Genomic DNA, 21,837 nt, shown 5'->3' on the forward strand with positions numbered 1-21,837 from the left:
TGCTAATTTTTACTTTGGGAAACATTGGACTATTTAGTTGGTCACTTTATTAAACAATTGCTAATTTTTACTTTGGGAAACATTGGACTATTTAGTTGGTCACTTTATTAAACAATTGCTAATTTTTACTTTGGGAAACATTGGACTATTTAGTTGGTCACTTTATTAAACAATTGCTAATTTTTACTTTGGGAAACATTGGACTATTTAGTTGGTCACTTTATTAAACAATTGCTAATTTTTACTTTGGGAAACATTGGACTATTGAGTTGGTCACTTTATTAAACAATTGCTAATTTTTACTTTGGGAAACATTGGACTATTTAGTTGGTCACTTTATTAAACAATTGCTAATTTTTACTTTGGGAAACATTGGACTATTGAGTTGGTCACTTTATTAAACAATTGCTAATTTTTACTTTGGGAAACATTGGACTATTTAGTTGGTCACTTTATTAAACAATTGCTAATTTTTACTTTGGGAAACATTGGACTATTTAGTTGGTCACTTTATTAAACAATTGCTAATTTTTACTTTGGGGAACATTGGACTATTGAGTTGGTCACTTTATTAAACAATTGCTAATTTTTACTTTGGGAAACATTGGACTATTTAGTTGGTCACTTTATTAAACAATTGCTAATTTTTACTTTGGGAAACATTGGACTATTTAGTTGGTCACTTTATTAAACAATTGCTAATTTTTACTTTGGGAAACATTGGACTATTTAGTTGGTCACTTTATTAAACAATTGCTAATTTTTACTTTGGGAAACATTGGACTATTTAGTTGGTCACTTTATTAAACAATTGCTAATTTTTACTTTGGGAAACATTGGACTATTGAGTTGGTCACTTTATTAAACAATTGCTAATTTTTACTTTGGGAAACATTGGACTATTTAGTTGGTCACTTTATTAAACAATTGCTAATTTTTACTTTGGGAAACATTGGACTATTGAGTTGGTCACTTTATTAAACAATTGCTAATTTTTACTTTGGGAAACATTGGACTATTTAGTTGGTCACTTTATTAAACAATTGCTAATTTTTACTTTGGGAAACATTGGACTATTGAGTTGGTCACTTTATTAAACAATTGCTAATTTTTACTTTGGGAAACATTGGACTATTGAGTTAATCACTTTATTAAACAATTGCTAATTTTTACTTTGGGAAACATTGGACTATTTAGTTGGTCACTTTATTAAACAATTGCTAATTTTTACTTTGGGAAACATTGGACTATTGAGTTGGTCACTTTATTAAACAATTGCTAATTTTTACTTTGGGAAACATTGGACTATTGAGTTGGTCACTTTATTAAACAATTGCTAATTTTTACTTTGGGAAACATTGGACTATTGAGTTGGTGTACTTAACACAGCTAGTTCTGTTCTAAACAAAGAGTATAAAATATTCTGTCACTTGAACCACATAAGAAGTGGTGAAGCGCTTGGCTTCCAGTGTTCGAATCCTGGAATTTTGAATCTAGGGACTTTAAGGGCGCCCCTGAGTCCATCCAACTATAATGGTTACCTGCATTAGTTGGGGAAAAGTAAAGGCGGTTGGTCAATGTACTGGCCACAATACACCCTCGTTGATCGTGGACCTCAGAAACAGATGACCTTTACACATTGATCGCAAGGTCTGAGAGAAGTTATACTTTTACTTGTACTTTATTTTTTTAAAACTAAATAAACACTTTCGGTTTGCACGGTCAAGGCTCCTACAGCTATTGCCTCGTTTTCAGGCTTGCTCTAGCAAGGCCGGTGGACAAACCCAACAAGGAAGTCCTTCGTATTTGTGCATTATGCCGCCGCTAAGCCCATGCGAAGCCAGTGAGAAACGCGTGGCGGCTGGGTTAATCGTTAGTAAGCCCTTTCGTTTGTTTTACCCATCAAAAATATTGCAAGAACTTCCAAAGCCCTCTGGATATAAGGATTTCATTCTCAAGCATCTTCAGGCTCACAATAATTTTGTCCTATTTGTTGTGTACGTTGAAATAGCAACTTGAAGCACTTTGACCAAACCTAAATTACTGCCTCTTTAGAAGCTTGAACTAAGTTTGTGCTAGTTTGCTGAATCATTACCAGTAGGAAATGAATCTATCTTTTAGATGTTAAGTGTAGCCATGGGATTGAACGGAGAAGTTTCTCTAGAAGTTTGAAGTGTTTAGGAAAATGTTTTTCATCTGAAGCCCTCCCATTGTTTCAGGCCAAATGTTCTCAAAGAATAAACCGACTTGCTGCTCCGGTCCTTCGTGGAGCCCAGAGGAAACTTTGAGACGGCATCCAACTCTAGTCCTCTAGATACATTCTCGTGTTGCCATCTTGGAAACAGACCACAATAAGGGAACAACAAAACAACAATATGTATCATGAAGAGAATTAAAGGAATGATATTATCAAGGACTCTGTCTCCTAGCCATTCATTTAGATGATGTTCAAGTTGGATCATTTCTTGTTCGGCTGTCACGGTTAGCTCCCTTGAATTCCTAGCAAACAACATTGAGTTGTTACGGTTAACTTGTTTATAGTGCAACTATACCGGTTAGATATTGAAACCGGGCCGGTTAAGTTTGGTTATAGGCAGTTAACCGTGACAGCTACACGTTTCATTTCGAGGTTACATGCTCAAAAGTTCCAGTTCAAGGTCAAAATGTTCTCTACTGTTTTGGCATTTTCTTTCTTTCTGTATTGACTTCAAGAATGAGTTAGATAGGAACCGAAAGAATGTGGAACAATTGTTTCATGAAACATTTCACACTGTTCATGGTCTATAATCTAGACATTAGTTCAAATAGACATTTACTGGAAGTTTTCGGCAGATGGTTTTTCATAAAATAAGAACAACATTTTTTTTATTAAATAACGAAATGGACTAAAATTATATTGTAATTTATAAATGTATAAACAGTGAATCATTTCATACAAAAAGAAGTACATTCTACAACTGACACTTGACTTCTATTGAAAACAATTCTTTTTTGTTTGTTTGTATGAATACTACGTGCAGAAATAACATGTTGGTCTTTTAGATACTACACGTCTGTACAACTAACACATACATTCATTTCAAGCAAACTCTTTCTTACCCTAACAAAGAGGAAAACAAAACCCAAAAACAAATCGAACCCTAACCAGAGGTGTCGGAGGAATCGCTGGCAAATATCCTGAGGAGCTCGACATTGGAGGAAGTTGAAACAGCAATTCATAAACTCAAAACAACAACAAACAAACAAACAAACAAACATAAAGCACCTGGCTCTGATGGACTGAAATAATGACAATGGGTTGTGTCGCCCTAACTGAGAGGCTAACAGATTTGTTCGCTCTATGCTGGGAGAAGTGCGGGGTCCCACATCCTATCTCTAGAGAGCCGGTCAATGTACACCTGACATAATATTTGTTTTGCGACAGTTATAAGACAAATGCAAAGAACAATACTTCGACCTGTAGGCTGCCATTGTGGATCTCACCAGTTCTTTCGACACGGTCAGTCACAATGGCTTAGGGTGAATTTTGACGTAAGGTTAGTTAGGTCCATCCTGTTTCGTTCGATGTCTACTGTCCCATAGCAAAACAAAGGAAATGGTCATAAGAAAGCTTCGCTATGCCGATGATTATACCATACTAGCTCACAATGAACATGATCTCCAGATCGCGGTCAACGAATTTGCTTTATAAACTTTGGAAAACCAGAAGTCTTATTCCAGAAGTCTTATCCCAGAAGTCTTATTTCAGAAGTCAGCCAATAAAACTCAGCCCCACAGATCACCACGACAGACAACGTGCTAGTCAAACTTCACAACAAATCTGGGAAGTATCCAATGACGCATTGCTTTTAAAGAAAGCTTATAACTGTCTGGCCTGGGCCAGTAGTGCTTTTGGAAGCCGAGAGTTTGGCGGAATAAATCGCTTCGCTTGCCTACAGAAATCAAGCTCTGAGACATGGGTAGTATACTGAAAGCAACCAAGAGACTACTTGAACCAAAGATGTTTGCGCTTTCATTATGGACATTCGATGGCAGGACTGCACTACAAAGAGAGATGTCCTTGTGAACACGTTGCATTGGAAGGAAGCTCCGGTCAGAATAAACAATATCTAGCCCCTAGGAAGAAGTCGAGTCTGCTAGTAACACTAGTGTGTGTCTATATATATATATAATGCTCTTTCTATTGTGTAGTGGAAGATGACTAAGTCATCTCTAGCTTGCCCTTTGATGTGCTCTACTTTTAGGCCTTACCAACTAAAAGACTTTGCAAATTGTCGGAACCTAAGCCAGTTATTGACACTGACAAATACTACCTTTGGTTGTGGAAGAAAAAACCTGATAATGAAGTCATTGTAAGTAGTGAACAGATTTATTTCTTTGGACTAGTTCTTAATAGATCATGTTTTATTTTTTCGAGTAACACTGAAACACACTTGACCAAACTCAATACAATAACAGGTGTCAAAGAGATAGAAATAGTACTTGAAGGGTTAAGAGTTCATTTGTTTTTTAACCACCAAAATCTAAACATAAGTATTTTCGCTTTTTTTTTGGGTAACACTTGGGAAGTAACATTAACTAACAACAACATTTAAACAAATAACAAGAAATTAAACCCAAAGAAAACATATTTAATATATTTATCTTGTATATATAGATATATATAGATATATTGTGATAGGCCTTGATTTTGTAGTTGTTGATGGCTGTCTGACTTGGACAGATATTACCCTGGAGATGTCTGGGTTTCTTGTACGGACGTATCAAACTGCCACAGCCTACCCATGTAACAAGATGAAAAGACTAAGTCCAGACCGTTATAGACAAACTGCCACAGCCTACCCATGTAACAAGTTGAAAAGACCAAGTCCAGACCGTTATAGACAAACTGCCACAGCCTACCCATGTAACAAGTTGAAAAGACCAAGTCCAGACCGTTATAGACAAACTGCCACAGCCTACCCATGTAACAAGATGAAAAGACTAAGTCCAGACCGTTATAGACAAACTGCCACAGCCTACCCATGTAACAAGATGAAAAGACTAAGTCCAGACCGTTATAGACAAACTGCCACAGCCTACCCATGTAACAAAATGAAAAGACTAAGTCCAGACCGTTATAGACAAACTGCCACAGCCTACCCATGTAACAAGATGAAAAGACTAAGTCCAGACCGTTATAGACAAACTGCCACAGCCTACCCATGTAACAAGATGAAAAGACTAAGTCCAGACCGTTATAGACAAACTGCCACAGCCTACCCATGTAACAAGTTGAAAAGACCAAGTCCAGACCGTTATAGACAAACTGCCACAGCCTACCCATGTAACAAGATGAAAAGACTAAGTCCAGACCGTTATAGACAAACTGCCACAGCCTACCCATGTAACAAAATGAAAAGACTAAGTCTACCCATGTAACAAGATGAAAAGACTAAGTCCAGACCGTTATAGACAAACTGCCACAGCCTACCCATGTAACAAGATGAAAAGACTAAGTCCAGACCGTTATAGACAAACTGCCACAGCCTACCCATGTAACAAGATGAAAAGACTAAGTCCAGACCGTTATAGACAAACTGCCACAGCCTACCCATGTAACAAAATGAAAAGACTAAGTCCAGACCGTTATAGACAAACTGCCACAGCCTACCCATGTAACAAGATGAAAAGACTAAGTCCAGACCGTTATAGACAAACTGCCACAGCCTACCCATGTAACAAGTTGAAAAGACCAAGTCCAGACCGTTATAGACAAACTGCCACAGCCTACCCATGTAACAAGATGAAAAGACTAAGTCCAGACCGTTATAGACAAACTGCCACAGCCTACCCATGTAACAAGATGAAAAGACTAAGTCCAGACCGTTATAGACAAACTGCCACAGCCTACCCATGTAACAAAATGAAAAGACTAAGTCCAGACCGTTATAGACAAACTGCCACAGCCTACCCATGTAACAAGATGAAAAGACTAAGTCCAGACCGTTATAGACAAACTGCCACAGCCTACCCATGTAACAAGATGAAAAGACTAAGTCCAGACCGTTATAGACAAACTGCCACAGCCTACCCATGTAACAAGTTGAAAAGACCAAGTCCAGACCGTTATAGACAAACTGCCACAGCCTACCCATGTAACAAGATGAAAAGACTAAGTCCAGACCGTTATAGACAAACTGCCACAGCCTACCCATGTAACAAAATGAAAAGACTAAGTCTACCCATGTAACAAGATGAAAAGACTAAGTCCAGACCGTTATAGACAAACTGCCACAGCCTACCCATGTAACAAGATGAAAAGACTAAGTCCAGACCGTTATAGACAAACTGCCACAGCCTACCCATGTAACAAGATGAAAAGACTAAGTCCAGACCGTTATAGACAAACTGCCACAGCCTACCCATGTAACAAGATGAAAAGACTAAGTCCAGACCGTTATAGACAAACTGCCACAGCCTACCCATGTAACAAGATGAAAAGACTAAGTCCAGACCGTTATAGACAAACTGCCACAGCCTACCCATGTAACAAAATGAAAAGACTAAGTCCAGACCGCTATAGACAAACTGCCACAGCCTACCCATGTAACAAAATGAAAAGACTAAGTCCAGACCGTTATAGACAAACTGCCACAGCCTACCCATGTAACAAGATGAAAAGACTAAGTCCAGACCGTTATAGACAAACTGCCACAGCCTACCCATGTAACAAGATGAAAAGACTAAGTCCAGACCGTTATAGACAAACTGCCACAGCCTACCCATGTAACAAAATGAAAAGACTAAGTCCAGACCGTTATAGACAAACTGCCACAGCCTACCCATGTAACAAAATGAAAAGACTAAGTCCAGACCGTTATAGACAAACTGCCACAGCCTACCCATGTAACAAGATGAAAAGACTAAGTCCAGACCGTTATAGACAAACTGCCACAGCCTACCCATGTAACAAAATGAAAAGACTAAGTCTACCCATGTAACAAGATGAAAAGACTAAGTCCAGACCGTTATAGACAAACTGCCACAGCCTACCCATGTAACAAGATGAAAAGACTAAGTCCAGACCGTTATAGACAAACTGCCACAGCCTACCCATGTAACAAAATGAAAAGACTAAGTCCAGACCGTTATAGACAAACTGCCACAGCCTACCCATGTAACAAAATGAAAAGACTAAGTCCAGACCGTTATAGACAAACTGCCACAGCCTACCCATGTAACAAGATGAAAAGACTAAGTCCAGACCGTTATAGACAAACTGCCACAGCCTACCCATGTAACAAGATGAAAAGACTAAGTCCAGACCGTTATAGACAAACTGCCACAGCCTACCCATGTGACAAGATGAAAAGACTAAGTTCAGACCGTTATAGACAAACTGCCACAGCCTACCCATGTAACAAAATGAAAAGACTAAGTCCAGACCGCTATAGACAAACTGCCACAGCCTACCCATGTAACAAAATGAAAAGACTAAGTCCAGACCGTTATAGACAAACTGCCACAGCCTACCCATGTAACAAGATGAAAAGACTAAGTCTACCCATGTAACAAGATGAAAAGACTAAGTCTACCCATGTAACAAGATGAAAAGACTAAGTCTACCCATGTAACAAGATGAAAAGACTAAGTCCAGACCGTTATAGATTGTGCTACAGTCGAGTGTAACAAGATGAAAAGACTAAGTCTACCCATGTAACAAGATGAAAAGACTAAGTCCAGACCGTTATAGATTGTGCTACAGTCGAGTGTTTAGACAGTTATCCCCTTGAACTCCTAACACCAACTGACTAATAAAAACATCTATAGACTAGAGCCCACTAAATCGTGACCACAATACATGTCGCGTTCAAAGTCCGTCAACTCTGGTGCGTCTAATTAAATGTCTCAAAGATTCTACTTTCAAAATGTCAACATTTCAAAGGCCTGAAGAGAATAGGAAGATGTTGTAGTGAACAGTGCGGGGTTAGGGTTCAGCAAAGGAAAGGTTCTAAAACCTTTTTGATATCAGACATGAATCTGAAATATGTATGACTGAGAAATGAATGCAAGTGCCTCAGCTGCACGACCCCTGTCGGATTGAACATCACATCATATCTCAATAAACTTAACAACAAACTACAAGAAAAATACGTTGATTTTGCATGTAATAGCTGACCCAAGAACCTTTGAAATGAAATAGCAACTGATCATTTAGTGGGTGGAAATGGCCAAAACGTTGCCACATAGGGATTGTCAGAAGTTGGTTTCGGGGTCAACTTTCTACATCTCATGAATTAGTGTAACAATTATATCCGAGGGTTTATAATAAAAGTGCTTTATTGTTTATTAATCAGTTGTATCTTTTCTGTATGTGGCCCTCGACACGAGTGTAGGAACTGAAAATGGCCCTTCAATTACTGAATGGAATTGAACATTATTACATGCCAATACCTTATTTCATAACATCATACCGAACCCGGACTATAATCTTCATCGAACCGAACCCGGACTATAATCTTCATCGAACCGAACCCGGACTATAATCTTCATCGAACCGAACCCGGACTATAATCTTCATCGAACCGAACCCGGACTATAATCGTCATCGAACCGAACCCGGACTATAATCTTCATCGAACCGAACCCGGACTATAATCTTCATCGAACCGAACCCGGACTATAATCTTCATCGAACCGAACCCGGACTATAATCTTCATCGAACCGAACCGACCTTTAATCTGACGGCACGAACCCGAACTTTAAAATATGGTTTCGATTCCCATCTCTAAATATAGATCTAGATTTACATTTATGTTTGATCATGTTCTCTGATACTTTATAGTACTTCCTTACTCCTTATATATATATATGTATACATAGGTTATAAAGTATAGATCTATAGAGTTATAGATCTATATAGATGTATACATACGCTATAGAGTTATAGATCTATATAGATGTATACATACGCTATAGAGTTATAGATCTATATAGATGTATACATACGCTATAGAGTTATAGATCTATATAGATGTATATATACGCTATAGAGTATAGATCTATATAGATGTATACAGAGGCTATATAGAGAGTAATCTATATATATAGGTATATATAGGCTATAGAGTATAGATCTATTTTGTTGAATATAGAGTATAGATCTATTTAGATGTATATAGAGGCTATAGAGTATATGGCTCCTTTTGTCTCGAAAGGCAATGAATGAGTCACTGGTTTTGATTTAATCTTGAGACGGGGCAGAATCTGGTGTGGCTAATCAAGCCAATTCTAGAGCGGCAGACATTGCCACAACTCATACATGTGTATGCCTCTGATTCAGGGCTAGCGGACAGGGCAGATTTCTTTTTTCCCTCTTGATTAAGGCCGCTTCAATTCTTTTGTTCTCAGCAAGGGTTGTCAGCAAGCACAGTCTGTCTCCATGCACTCCGGCTATGTTTTCCCACATACTTTCGCTGATGCCTGTGGCTCTAATGTCTCGCTTGCAGACATCTCTATATGTTAGTCTTGGGCAGCCCTTGGGTCTGACTCCTTCCACAGGCTCAGCTTATAAGATATCTTTCGGGATTCTACCATCTGGCATGCGGGTGATATGTCCGAGCCAGCCTAATCTTCTTTGTGTCAGGAACATGCTGTTCATATTGGACAATCTCAAAACTTCCTGGTTGGAGACATGGTCCCTCCAAGAGATACCCATTATGCGTCTCAGGCAGCGCAAGTGGAAACTATTCAATCTGTGCTCTTGGTACATGTATGTTGACCAGCTTTCACTGCCATAAAGGAGAGTGCTCACAACACAGACGTTGGTCGATGTGGTCAATTTACCATTTTCCCAGACGCGCTTGGAGAGTTTTGTCAATGCTGTGGTAGCTTTTCCTATTCTTTTTGTCAGCTCGATGTCTAAATCTATGTTACTGACAATTGTTGAACCCAAGTAGATAAATTCCTGCACCACTGAAAGGGTGTGGTTCCCAATATGTATTACAGGTATTTCTGCGACGTCTTGTGCCAGGATTTCGGTCTTGGAAAGACTTATAGTAAGGCTAAACTCTTGACAAGCAGCTGCTAAGGCGTTCACTAGCTTCTGTAGACCTCCTTGTGAGTGAGATCAAGTGCCGCGTCATCGGCAAACAGCAGCTTCCGACGTCTTTTCGTTTTGGCTTTAAGACGTGCCAGGTTAAAGAGCCTTCCATCGGATATGCTATGGATATATATTCCGTCTTCCATGGATTTAATAGCACTTGTTAGTGCGACTGAGAAGAAGATGTAGGGGCCAGTACACATCCTTGTTTTACACCGCTCTTGATGGAGAATAACCTGGAGGAAGAACTTTCAAACTGAACACAGTGCCCTGCATATTTTTGTGAAAAGTTTTCTTAACTTATTTGGGCAGCCGATTCTCTCTAGTAAAGCAAACAGACCGCTTCTGCTAACAAGGTCAAAGGCCTTGGTCAAATCAATAAATGCTATGAAGAGGGGCTGCTTTTGTTCTCTGCTCTTCTCCTGTAGCTGCCTCAGAGAGAAAATCATATCTGTTGTAGATCTACCTGCCATAAAGCCAAAATGCGACTCTGGATAAACACGTTCTGCCAAGATCTGTAGTAATACTCTAGCAAAAGCCTTTCCAACTATGCTAAGCATTGAGATGCCTCTATAATTGTTACAATCAGAGCGGTCGCCTTTATTTTTATAAATTGTAACTATGTTCAAGTCTTTCAATTCCTGGGGGACCATTCCTTGTTCCCAGCACAGCTTAGCAGTTCATGGAGTGGTTTGATAGGGCATGTTTTCCAGCCTGAATGACTTCAGCAGGAATGCCATTTTTTCTGGGTGCTTTCCCATGTGCAAGCATGTCAATAGCTTTGCTCAGCTTCTTTACTGAGGGCGTTTCGTCTAATTCCGTCAAAACTGGAAGTGATGGGAAATTGGAAAGAGCATTTGGTGAGATGGCGTTTTTAATCTGGTAGAGTTCCGCATAGTGTTCTACCAATCGTTCCATCTTTTGACTTGAGCGGAGCACACTTGCTGGTGTGAGGTCCAAAGGCTTTTCTCATGCCCTCATATAGTCCTCTGATGTTACCACAGTCGGCACAAGATTGAATATCTTCGCATAGCTCCTGCCAGTATTTGTTAGCACACTGTCTCGCTACTCTTTGGGCATTGTTACGTGCAGCTCTGAGCCTTTTTAAGTTGCTTGGGGTGGGATCCTTCTTGTAGATTAGCATGGCTGCTCTCTTGTTCGTAGTGGCAGTTTCCATTTCTGGTAGACTAGTTTCGCTTTTCTTGGTTTTGTTTCCAAAGACCAGTGATGATGTTTGGTAGATTGTATCACGCATAAACGTCCAGCTTTTTTCTACCTCAGTCACTGAGAAGTTTTTAAAAGCTTCCTCTCATTTTTTTGTAAATTCGGTGCAAAGATCAGGATTTTTTGTGCTAGTGGTATTCAGGCGTGATTTTCTTTTTTTTCCCTGTGATGTGTGGATCTTAGTTGGCAGCAGTTTTGTCAAGCAGGACACTAAAGTATGAGTATAAGCTATAGAGTATAGATCTATTTAGATGTATATAGAGGCTATAGAGTACAGATCTATATAGATGTATATGTAGCTATAGAGTATATATCTATATATCTATCTACGCGGCTTACCCAAAAGATCTTGTATGCTATTTAACAATATAATTTACCTTTAACATCAGCATACAGGAGTTCCCTGACGAGTAGCTTCCTAACCTTGGTTTTTGCTCGCAGCCTTGATAAATTAAATAGTTTTCTAGAGTATCTTGTATGGAGAAACACACCTTCGTTTATGTCGTTGTACCATAATGCAGTAGACAGGAGAAGAATATGGCAAACAGAGTAGGTGCGAGCATCCCTGCTTGACACCACTGCTAACCTCAAAAGGTGCTGATTGGGCTCCATTGAACTTGTCAGTACATTTAGTTTCCTCGTGAAAACACTCAATGAACTTCAGTAGTTTGCGAGGGCAACCTATTTTCCTAAGGAGTTTGAAAAGGCCAATTCTGCTGACCATGGCAAAGGCTTTAGTCAGATCAACAAAAACAATGTAAAGGGGTCTGTCTCTCTCTCTCTGAATTTCTCCTGCAGTGGTCGTAAAGAGGATATCGTGTCTATAGTGGATCTACCACAGAAAAGAGTCTGGGACAACATATTGCTGACTAGTACTAAAATAATAAAGCCCTAGTCTACCGGACCTGTGTGTTGAGCACCTTGCTGTACGGAAGTAAAACATGGTCAACCTACTCATGGCTGGAAAAAAAGCTGAATGTCTTCCACCTCCGATGCCTAAGGCGGATCTTTAAAATAAGGTGGCAAGATAAGATAACCAATGAGGAAGTGCTACATAGAGCAGGATGCCAGGACATCCGCTCTGTTATCAGCAGCAGACGCCTTGGCTGGCTTGGTCACGTTCGTAGAATGCCAGTAGGTCGACTTCCACAGGACATCCTGTATGGCGATCTAATAGAAGGCAGGAGAGCCGCTGGTCGCCCACTTTTATGTTATACGGATGTATGCAAACGCGACATGAAGCTCTTCAAAATCGACACTAGCAACTGGGAAGAGGTGGCACTGGATAGATCCACACGGAGAGAGATTATAAAGGAAGGGTCACGGATTGCAGATGTCATACACAACAGAAGCAGAAAGAAGTGTGAAAATGCAACGGCGCCTGGTGATTATATATGCCCAACCTGCGATCGCAGCTGCGTATCAAGGATTGGCCTCTTTAGTCACACAAGAAGTGGCAAAGGGAAAAGATCGTCTCTCGAGATGTAAAATGCCACAGATTACCTTTAACAATAATTTGATTTGTAGGCTATTACTGGTTACTGCTCACTGTGCGCGATATTATAAATGGAGCTATTAAAATGTATTTCAAAACGGCTAAAAGGTAAAGACGCGAACGAATTTATTTTAAAATGTTTTTGAAACACACAAACACAAATTTGATGGTGAAGTGTATTCAATGATGAAATGCATACACTAAATGTTTTGTATGTTCATGTGTACAAGTAAAAATTATGTGAGCGAAGAGTGGATCGTTGGCGAATGTACGAGATGTTCTGGTCTGCGCATTCGTGACCTTTCAGTCGGGTCACGTGTAAACATTGCTACTCGACCTAGATCCATGACCTTTCAGTCGGGTCACGTGTAAACATTGCTACTCAACCTAGATCCATGACCTTTCAGTCGGGTCACGTGTAAACATTGCTACTCGACCTAGATCCATGAAATTCTATTTTGTATAGACTTGGTTGTTGTTAACTTATCCGTTAGTATCCAAGGAACAGTTAGGTCAAGATTGGTCAAACTTATAGAAATACACACACACTAATTAGTTCAAGCTTTGCAAAAGTGTAGTATTCAGAATCATGGGCGTAGCCAGAATTTGTTTCGGGAGGGTGGGTTGGGGGGGGGGAATTTTTTCTCCCCCCCCCCCACCGCCACAAAAAATTTATATATATATATATATATATATATATATATATATATATATATATATATATATATATATATATTACCCGCGACCCGCGGGTCTTTATTTGCGTAATATAGTCGATATAGTCACTGAGAGAGTTTTTAAAACATTTAAACGAAATAATAATGTAATAAATAAAGCGAATGTGTAAATGTAAAAAATAGTATGAATGAAGCCATCGAATAAAAATAACTAATCTACTTAAATCCATTTTTTCAAATTAAAACATTTGCTAGTAGGCCTACATATATTTGATTAAAATTTTAAATGAATAGACTTAATTTTGTATGTTTATGTGTTAAAGTATAAAGTAGATCTTCAGGTAGACATAGACAGGGGCGGACTGGGTATCAAAATCGGCCCGGGCACTACCATATAAACCGGCCCACAAATGGCATGTCTTTTTTTTTTTTCGGGTGGGGGGGATTTTTACCCCACTCCGCTATATGTAATTAATTTTCATTACATTCTGATCTTTCATTCTTTCAAACGTTTTTTGTACCCTAGAATACTCTCTTCCTATAATTAGTGGAAAGACAGTACACACCGCCTAAGGGCAGCTAGGGAGTCCAGGGGAGCGCTGTGAGCTCCCCCAGTGGGGTGCAGGGCGAAGCCTCGGAACCAAGCATTATTTCAGTTATTTTAAGCTTTAAAAATGCATATTCTGAGGTATCTACAGTGCAATTAGCCCGCTACTCTTCCGCTAAAAAAAATCTAGAACCAAATCTGCTATTCCCTGGAGTTTAGCGTCTGGTAGACAATGGTAAAATGCTTTAGTTTTTGTATTGGAGGGGGAAGGGAAACCACAAAACCCCTTTTGGCTACGCTCATGAAATTTGGTGACTGTAGTTTGCTTAAGTTGGCTGCACTGGGGCAGTAAGTAAAGTTTCCCTTTCATACAATGAGGTCTGAAGCAAGTGATGGTTTGAAGACCCTCCCCTGCCTGCTACGCCCATGTGTTATATTATAGGTGTAAGCCTAATTCTCTATAAAATATATAAAGTTTGATAACGCATCGAAAACTGGATGTATGCATTCCTAGGATTACATAACGTATGCTATTTATCCATGTATGTAGTCTGAAAACTATAAACATTACAATAGCAGCCTAATGAGTTTGAATCTTTTTGGTATTACTTACAGATTACAGACTTTTCTAAAAAAATAAGATTGTCAAACTTTACGCATTTCATGTGTCAATCTAGTCATGCATGTTGTTCTGTGACTTAAAATATGCTAAATCGTTTGTTTCCTGGCTGACTCAGGCAACCCATTTCATTAAAAGATAAGAGAAAGCAGAACGGTTATAGAGGCACTTACTTAATTTGAAAAGCTCTTGCTTCGTCGTAGTACATTCTCAAAAACGCGATTTGTATATGAATATACCATGACCCATTATTTAAAATATAAATCTCCTTTCTTTAAATATCGGATGTGACAGCGCTATATAAATTATTGTAATAATTTTCATCATTAATGACTTCATACTAAGCATAAGTTTGCCATTAATTATAATAGTATAAAAATTGATTTAGATCTAGATTTATTTTTTAATTAATTTTTTTTTGTAAGCCTTAAGTGTATTATTTTTATATCTATGTTATTAAAAATAAACAAAAAGAAACCTACTTTTTCTTTTCAAATCGCAGAAAGTAGAGCTTTAAACCCGTATTGAGCTGTGAATAAGTTGGGTGGTTTGCAATTTTGCGGCTGTGTGTATGTGTTTAAGTTAATCTCTATTAAGTATTGTTAAAGAGCTAATTGTCGCGCCTATTTTTTTATTTTTTTTAATTATTATTATTATTTTTTTTTTAATAATTTTTATTATTTATTTATTAATTTTTTTGCTGCGTTTTCTAACTTAACCTCACTCATCCCTCTTTTTGGTTAAATTTCATTGGAACCATTAAAAGACGGGGGAGGGAAGGAGCAAAAAAAATGGGAGTGCCATCAAAGGCACATTCGGACCTGCAAAATGATTAGGCCAAACACAACCTCGAAGACATCAGAGCAGTCTATGCGGTCTAACGTTTTGCAAATGATAATACGAACAGTGTAGGTCTATAGTGTATTTTTTTTATTCTTGTTGAATTTCAAACAACATTAATTGTAATAAGAATTTAAAAAAAAAAAACAACAAGAAAACGTGTTCGGGTCTTTGTGTCTTGCTGCTGTCACTTTTTTTTTAAGTTGTCTGCATTGATTTTTATTTTCTTTGGTCGCGGCCAGACCGGCCCATTTGGTACTGACCCACCGGGCATTTGCCCGTTAGCCCATATAGCCAGTCCGCCCCTGGACATAGATCTAGATCTAGACTAATCTAGAGTTAAACATTGGCTTTTATAGAGTTCATTCTGTGCTGCGTGAAGGCTTTGCTCTGCGCATGCGTGACCTTTTTTCATGATTGAATATAGGCCTATCTCAACACGGCTACGCAGCTTTAGCGAACAGCGAACGAATGTATTAAAAATGGTTTAGAAAAAAAAATTTGAATGTTAATTTGATTTAATATGAAATGAATGGACTATAATTAGTATGTTCATGTGTTAAAGCATAAAACTATCTTTGCGAAAAGAAGTTTTATCATCTTAGATTTCAATAAGAGTTTTAGACTCAGTAGAGAGATGTGTTAATGTGTAACCATTTGGTAATGTCTAATGAAAGAATGTGCATCGGGATATCTAAATTCGCAGATATAAATAACGAATTAATGTAAAAATGCTTTTGAAACACAAATTTGAAGTCGCTTTTTTTCCCTATATATCTTTGTTATTTTCAGTTCTCTTTTTAAATTAAACTGACATTATTATGCTATAATTTTAAGTGTGCCTGATAGAGAAAAAAATTCTGCACAAAAAATACGAGTAGTTGGGATATAACCCGATAGAGGCTATAAAAAGAAAAGACCTGAAACTAGCGCGTGAAACTACACATTTACAGTACTATATTTGATGAGTATTTTACCCAAGATCTGTGTTGTTTTTTTAGGACTAGCGTATTTCATGCACCCGGCATTTTCCGATACACAATTTCATACACAAAATAATTGTTGAAAAAAATTGTAGTGATTTCAAACTTTAAATTATTATTTAAAAAGGTGTTACTCTAATCAATTTTGAATATTCTTTTGTTATGAATGTCACTGTTTATTTTGTGTCTGTTCTAGTTTCTTAAATTTTTCTTGAGTAAAGGGGTCGTTTTTCTCCTAATGGGTATACCTGATTTCTCCAAGCAGCTTTTGTAAAATACTGGTCCTAAATAATGCTATGTTTATAAACGAAAACTCGCATGGTTGCATTATGATGAATGTACGTGTTAGTTCAATATATTTTATATTACTAGGTAACTATAAATAACCGCATAAATAGACGTAAGTTTAATTTTTTTTCTGTTAGATAAAGTCATATGGCAAATTTTTGTTTATATCCTAATTCTAAAAGGAATAATAATAGAACTATACAGTAAAAATAATCACAAAGTTTTTCTTTTAATAGGTTTGAAAGTCTAACTGAGTTTGTGTTTTTGCAGATGTACACAAGCTACACTATGAGTCAGTCCATCTCTTCTAATTGTTTAGAAATGAGTGTAAAAATGTAGACTTCGATATTTTTAGCCTGAATCTAAGAAGTTACAAACTTCAAACAACTAATATATTGCCTCTTCCATAAAACTTTGTACTTAAAAAATAAATTTATCCAATGCTCGAAATCCTGCTTGTATACTTAGGCCCTATTTAAATCGATCCGGTATCAATGTATTAAGTAGCAATAACCCCGCAAAAAAATTATATGAAAGAAGATTGAGATATAAATATATACTTTTGTGACGGTACGCACCGGTACAGGGTACCGGCACCTTTTTTCAATGTCGGGAAAAATGATTACTTTTCTTGTAATTCAACCTTAATTGTTAATTTATTATTAGTTGTAAGTTAGGCAATCTATCACTGAGTACCGGAGCCTCTTTTTTATTTTTACAAAAAAAAAGCACTTTATATACTTTCAGTCGACATGCCGTATTGTTAAAAACACCTCTGTGAATTTTTCAATCATCTAGAGTCTTAGACAGTCATTATTTTAGACTAGGGTCTAGACCTAGATTTAGTAGGCTTATTATTATAAAAAAAATCAGTCATTATAGACATCATTCGCAATTTTATTATTAGGTCTAGGCATTGAAAAGTAAATCTATTAATAAACTATAATAGATCTAAGTCTAAGTACAAACTTATTAAATAAGTCATTATAAGTAGAAGTATTATAATAAATATTGTATAGATCTAGATTGACTAGATTATAGATAGATCTATAGATAGATCTTTAGTTTAGTAGAGTATAGTAAACGTATTATTAGATCTATGTTTTATGTCTATATCTAATAATCTAATAATTAAAAAACTTTAGTCTTTATTAATATCTAGATTTTTTTCTAATAAAAACTGACTATAGGCATAGCATAGGCTAGACTCGGCAATCTAGTCTCAAGATAGAATCTATACTATTACTAGATCTATTCGATTTTTATATATAGATCTAGACTAGAATTAGATTATAGATCTAAATATACTAATGGAGAGATGATATGAGGTGTAAGCTAATAACGTTGCACAAGAAACAAACCTAGGTTTTTCTAAACTCTAATACTTGGTATGTAATAGTAAAACAGCACCTACCTAAATAAATCGTAACTAGCAATCAAAAACCTATATTTATTGAAGTATATATAGGTCTGTGGTTGTATTTTATATAGCCTTCGTAACTTCTTCTATAGAGAAATGACTTTTGAAATTTCTTTTACTGAAAATTGGGCTATTCGCGTCTGAAACATATAATTTTTATGTTCAGCAACAAACCCTATTGAGAGTGACTGGAACTGGTCTTAGTACATGTTGGAACTGTAATTACTTTGCGCATAATGCTTCTTTGTGAATGATGCACTGAAAATGATCAAATTTAAAATAAACATCAGCCCATAGACTTATAAATAGACTACTAGACTGGAAACCGGAAATAAATTCTTATCCGGACTGATCGATCGTGAACATTGTGTAGAAAGTTGGATCGATGCGTTGTTTTGTAAAGTAGTTCAAAGAAGTCAAGTTGTTGTTTTTCAACCCTAACCTATGTAACATATAAGTTTATTTTTTAGATCTAGATCTAGTAAATGATTATCAAAAATACACAAAAAAATTACAATTTAAAGTTGCATTCAGTCTTATGATAAAGAAGATTATGTATCTAAAAATTGCAAAATAATAATTATGAGACGAGAGTACTCTTATTTATATATCTATATTGTTATAAACCTGGTGGTGGCACAGATGGGGGTAGTGGTGTGAGTGTAGTCAGCCGACGCAAATCGCCCCAGGCCAGCGCTAGACGAGCGGTCAACCGTGACGAGTTACGACGGTCAGCCGAGTCGAGTGTCAACAGGACGGTTCGGGAAGGATCGCCGTCGTGAACAGAGCTCAGGGGCGTCACGAGGGATGTAGTCATATGACGAAGCTAGAAACGTCGAGCTATGTTCCGCCCGGTTCTAGAAGGCCAGTAGGGACCCTATAAAAAGAGCGGAGGTGTCCAGTCAAGACGGTTCAGAAAAGGGGTTCACGACAGAAGGTTCACGGCAGGGGTTCAGAACACGGTCGACTACAGCACATTTCAACGGTGTGGTTCTGTACGGAGCATTACGACGGTTCAGTGCGGAGTACTGTAAAGTACAGTTGAGACGAACGGCGTCTTGATCTCGGTCTGCGATCGAGTCCGACACAACGAGCCCAGTGTGTGAAGTCAGTCCTGAACTGTTGAACCCAATATCGTGTTAATGTATACAATGTTACAAACAAATTTTTTATCAATATTTTTCATGATTACAATTGACATGAATCTGGTGTCAATGTTGTAAACACTCACAATAGTTTGTAATCTTGTTGTCAATGTTTAACATTCCCAATACGCAATACAAGAAACAATCGTTGACACTTCTGTTCTTTTTACTTGAGTTTCTATCTCGCTCAATAGCTGAAGAAAATTCGTCGTCTGAGTCTTGATAAGTGTGACCTGGTCGACATGCGTGTTATCATTCGATTGCTGCTCTCTTGTACTGCCACAGAGGAATCGTGTCGGAAATTGAAAGCAACAATACCCACAATTCAGTTTGCGCTGGATAAAGGAGCTCAATCAGTTGTAATGATCTGTTGCTACGGTGAGTACCAAGATTTCAGACTATATATTTCTACATAGCTTGTCTTTAGTACATGAGAGTATTTAAGGCTTGTCCTCGAGTCCAAACATTAGTGAAGGAATCTGAATGCAGTATTTCACGTGTCTACGTAGCCCCAGCTGTGACCTACATATTTTCCACATCCAGGGCAAGCATAACCATTGTCCACCGGTGTTTCATAAGATTTTCTTTTCGCCGTCTACGTCTGTCCTCGGCGGCGGATTTTCTTATGGTCTCAGATGTCTCGTTCTGAAGCTGCAAGCAACCAGGTACACAAATACCTTCTTCACTTTCACCTTCTGTTGGACCGTCGGGGCACCACACTAGACGTCTTTCTGAATGCCCTCTCTCTCTCTGTCCTTTGTCTTTGGTAGAAGTTCATTCACTAACAGGCCTGTTCATTCTTTGATGTTGTCTTCCCATGGCTTTCTGTCTTCTTTTTCTTCCTGGTACTGTTCCCCGAAGGAAGGTCTTGTCATTTGGCTAAAGAGTTTGTTGACAGTGGTTAGCAGGTCATCGTTATTGCTGTATTAATTCTTCATCCGTGATGCGGGACACCCTCTAGGATCTGTCTGTAGCATCTGAGTAAGATCTTCTTCTCGAGATCTGCAGTCAGCGTACAAATACACATATAACTATCTTTTCTCGAGATCTGCAGTCAGCGTACAAATACACATATAACTACCTCTTCTCAAGATCTGCAGTCAGCGTACAAATACACATATAACTACCTCTTCTCGAGATCTGCAGTCAGCGTACAAATACACATATAACTACCTCTTCTCGAGATCTGCAGTCAGCGTACAAATACACATATAACTACCTCTTCTCGAGATCTGCAGTCAGCGTACAAATACACATATAACTACCTCTTCTCGAGATCTGCAGTCAGCGTACAAATACCCATATAACTACCTCTTCTCGAGATCTGCAGTCAGCGTACAAATACCCATATAACTACCTCTTCTCGAGATCTGCAGTCAGCGTACAAATACACATATAACTACCTCTTCTCGAGATCTGCAGTCAGCGTACAAATACACATATAACTATCTTTTCTCAAGATCTGCAGTCAGCGTACAAATACACATGTAACTACCTCTTCTCAAGATCTGCAGTCAGCGTACAAATACACATATAACTACCTCTTCTCGAGATCTGCAGTCAGCGTACAAATACACATATAACTACCTCTTCTCGAGATCTGCAGTCAGCGTACAAATACCCATATAACTACCTCTTCTCGAGATCTGCAGTCAGCGTACAAATACCCATATAACTACCTCTTCTCGAGATCTGCAGTCAGCGTACAAATACACATATAACTACCTCTTCTCGAGATCTGCAGTCAGCGTACAAATACACATATAACTATCTTTTCTCAAGATCTGCAGTCAGCGTACAAATACACATGTAACTACCTCTTCTCAAGATCTGCAGTCAGCGTACAAATACACATATAACTACCTCTTCTCGAGATCTGCAGTCAGCGTACAAATACACATGTAACTATCTCTTCTCGAGATCTGCAGTCAGCGTCACACACACACACATATATAACTATGAATGTAAGGAAAACGTGCTGTAGCTAAGTTTTTATTTGTTTAGATCAGGGGTGGGCAAATTGCGACATGCGGGCCACATGTGCCCGCAGTACTGTTTTATGCAGTCCGCGGACGCCTACAGAAATCAGGTTTGCTCACAGATAATACAAGTAAAAAAAGAAAAAGTAACTAATTTTAAATATCTATACAAATTATTGAAATGTCTGATTGAAGAGGTGAAAGAAACATTGTCTCTACATGTCATTCTAAAAAGAAACATTGTCTCTACATGTCATTCTAAAAAGAAACATTGTCTCTATATGTCATTCTAAAAAGAAACATTGTCTCTACATGTCATTCTAAAAAGAAACATTGTCTCTACATGTCATTCTAAAAAGAAACATTGTCTCTACATGTCATTCTAAAAAGAAACATTGTCTCTACTTAAAGTAAATGAAAATTATTCTTATTTGCCAAGATTGTCCAAGATTCATTCCAACTTAGGCCATTATTTATTCAATGCTTAGAAGAACTGAAGTCTTGTGTTGGCTTGGAACAAGAAGGCAAGTGTTAC

The 21,837-nt window shown here is 37.9% G+C and overlaps 1 protein-coding gene across 3 annotated transcripts in view; it reads left to right on the forward strand.

Annotated features, from left to right (window-relative positions):
- The window catches only part of LOC106079506 (uncharacterized), a 262,219-nt gene that overhangs the window by 70,672 nt on the left and 169,710 nt on the right, over positions 1 to 21,837 (forward strand). For all 3 annotated transcript variants that reach the window (XM_056015519.1, XM_056015522.1, XM_056015521.1), the window contains exons 8-9: positions 4,245 to 4,352; positions 19,518 to 19,701. In XM_056015519.1, the coding sequence (XP_055871494.1) occupies positions 4,245 to 4,352; positions 19,518 to 19,701 (292 nt within the window). The remainder of the gene's footprint in view (positions 1 to 4,244; positions 4,353 to 19,517; positions 19,702 to 21,837) is intronic.

The sequence above is a fragment of the Biomphalaria glabrata genome, chromosome 17, assembly GCF_947242115.1.
Source record: "Biomphalaria glabrata chromosome 17, xgBioGlab47.1, whole genome shotgun sequence".
Taxonomy (NCBI): Eukaryota; Metazoa; Mollusca; class Gastropoda; family Planorbidae; genus Biomphalaria; species Biomphalaria glabrata.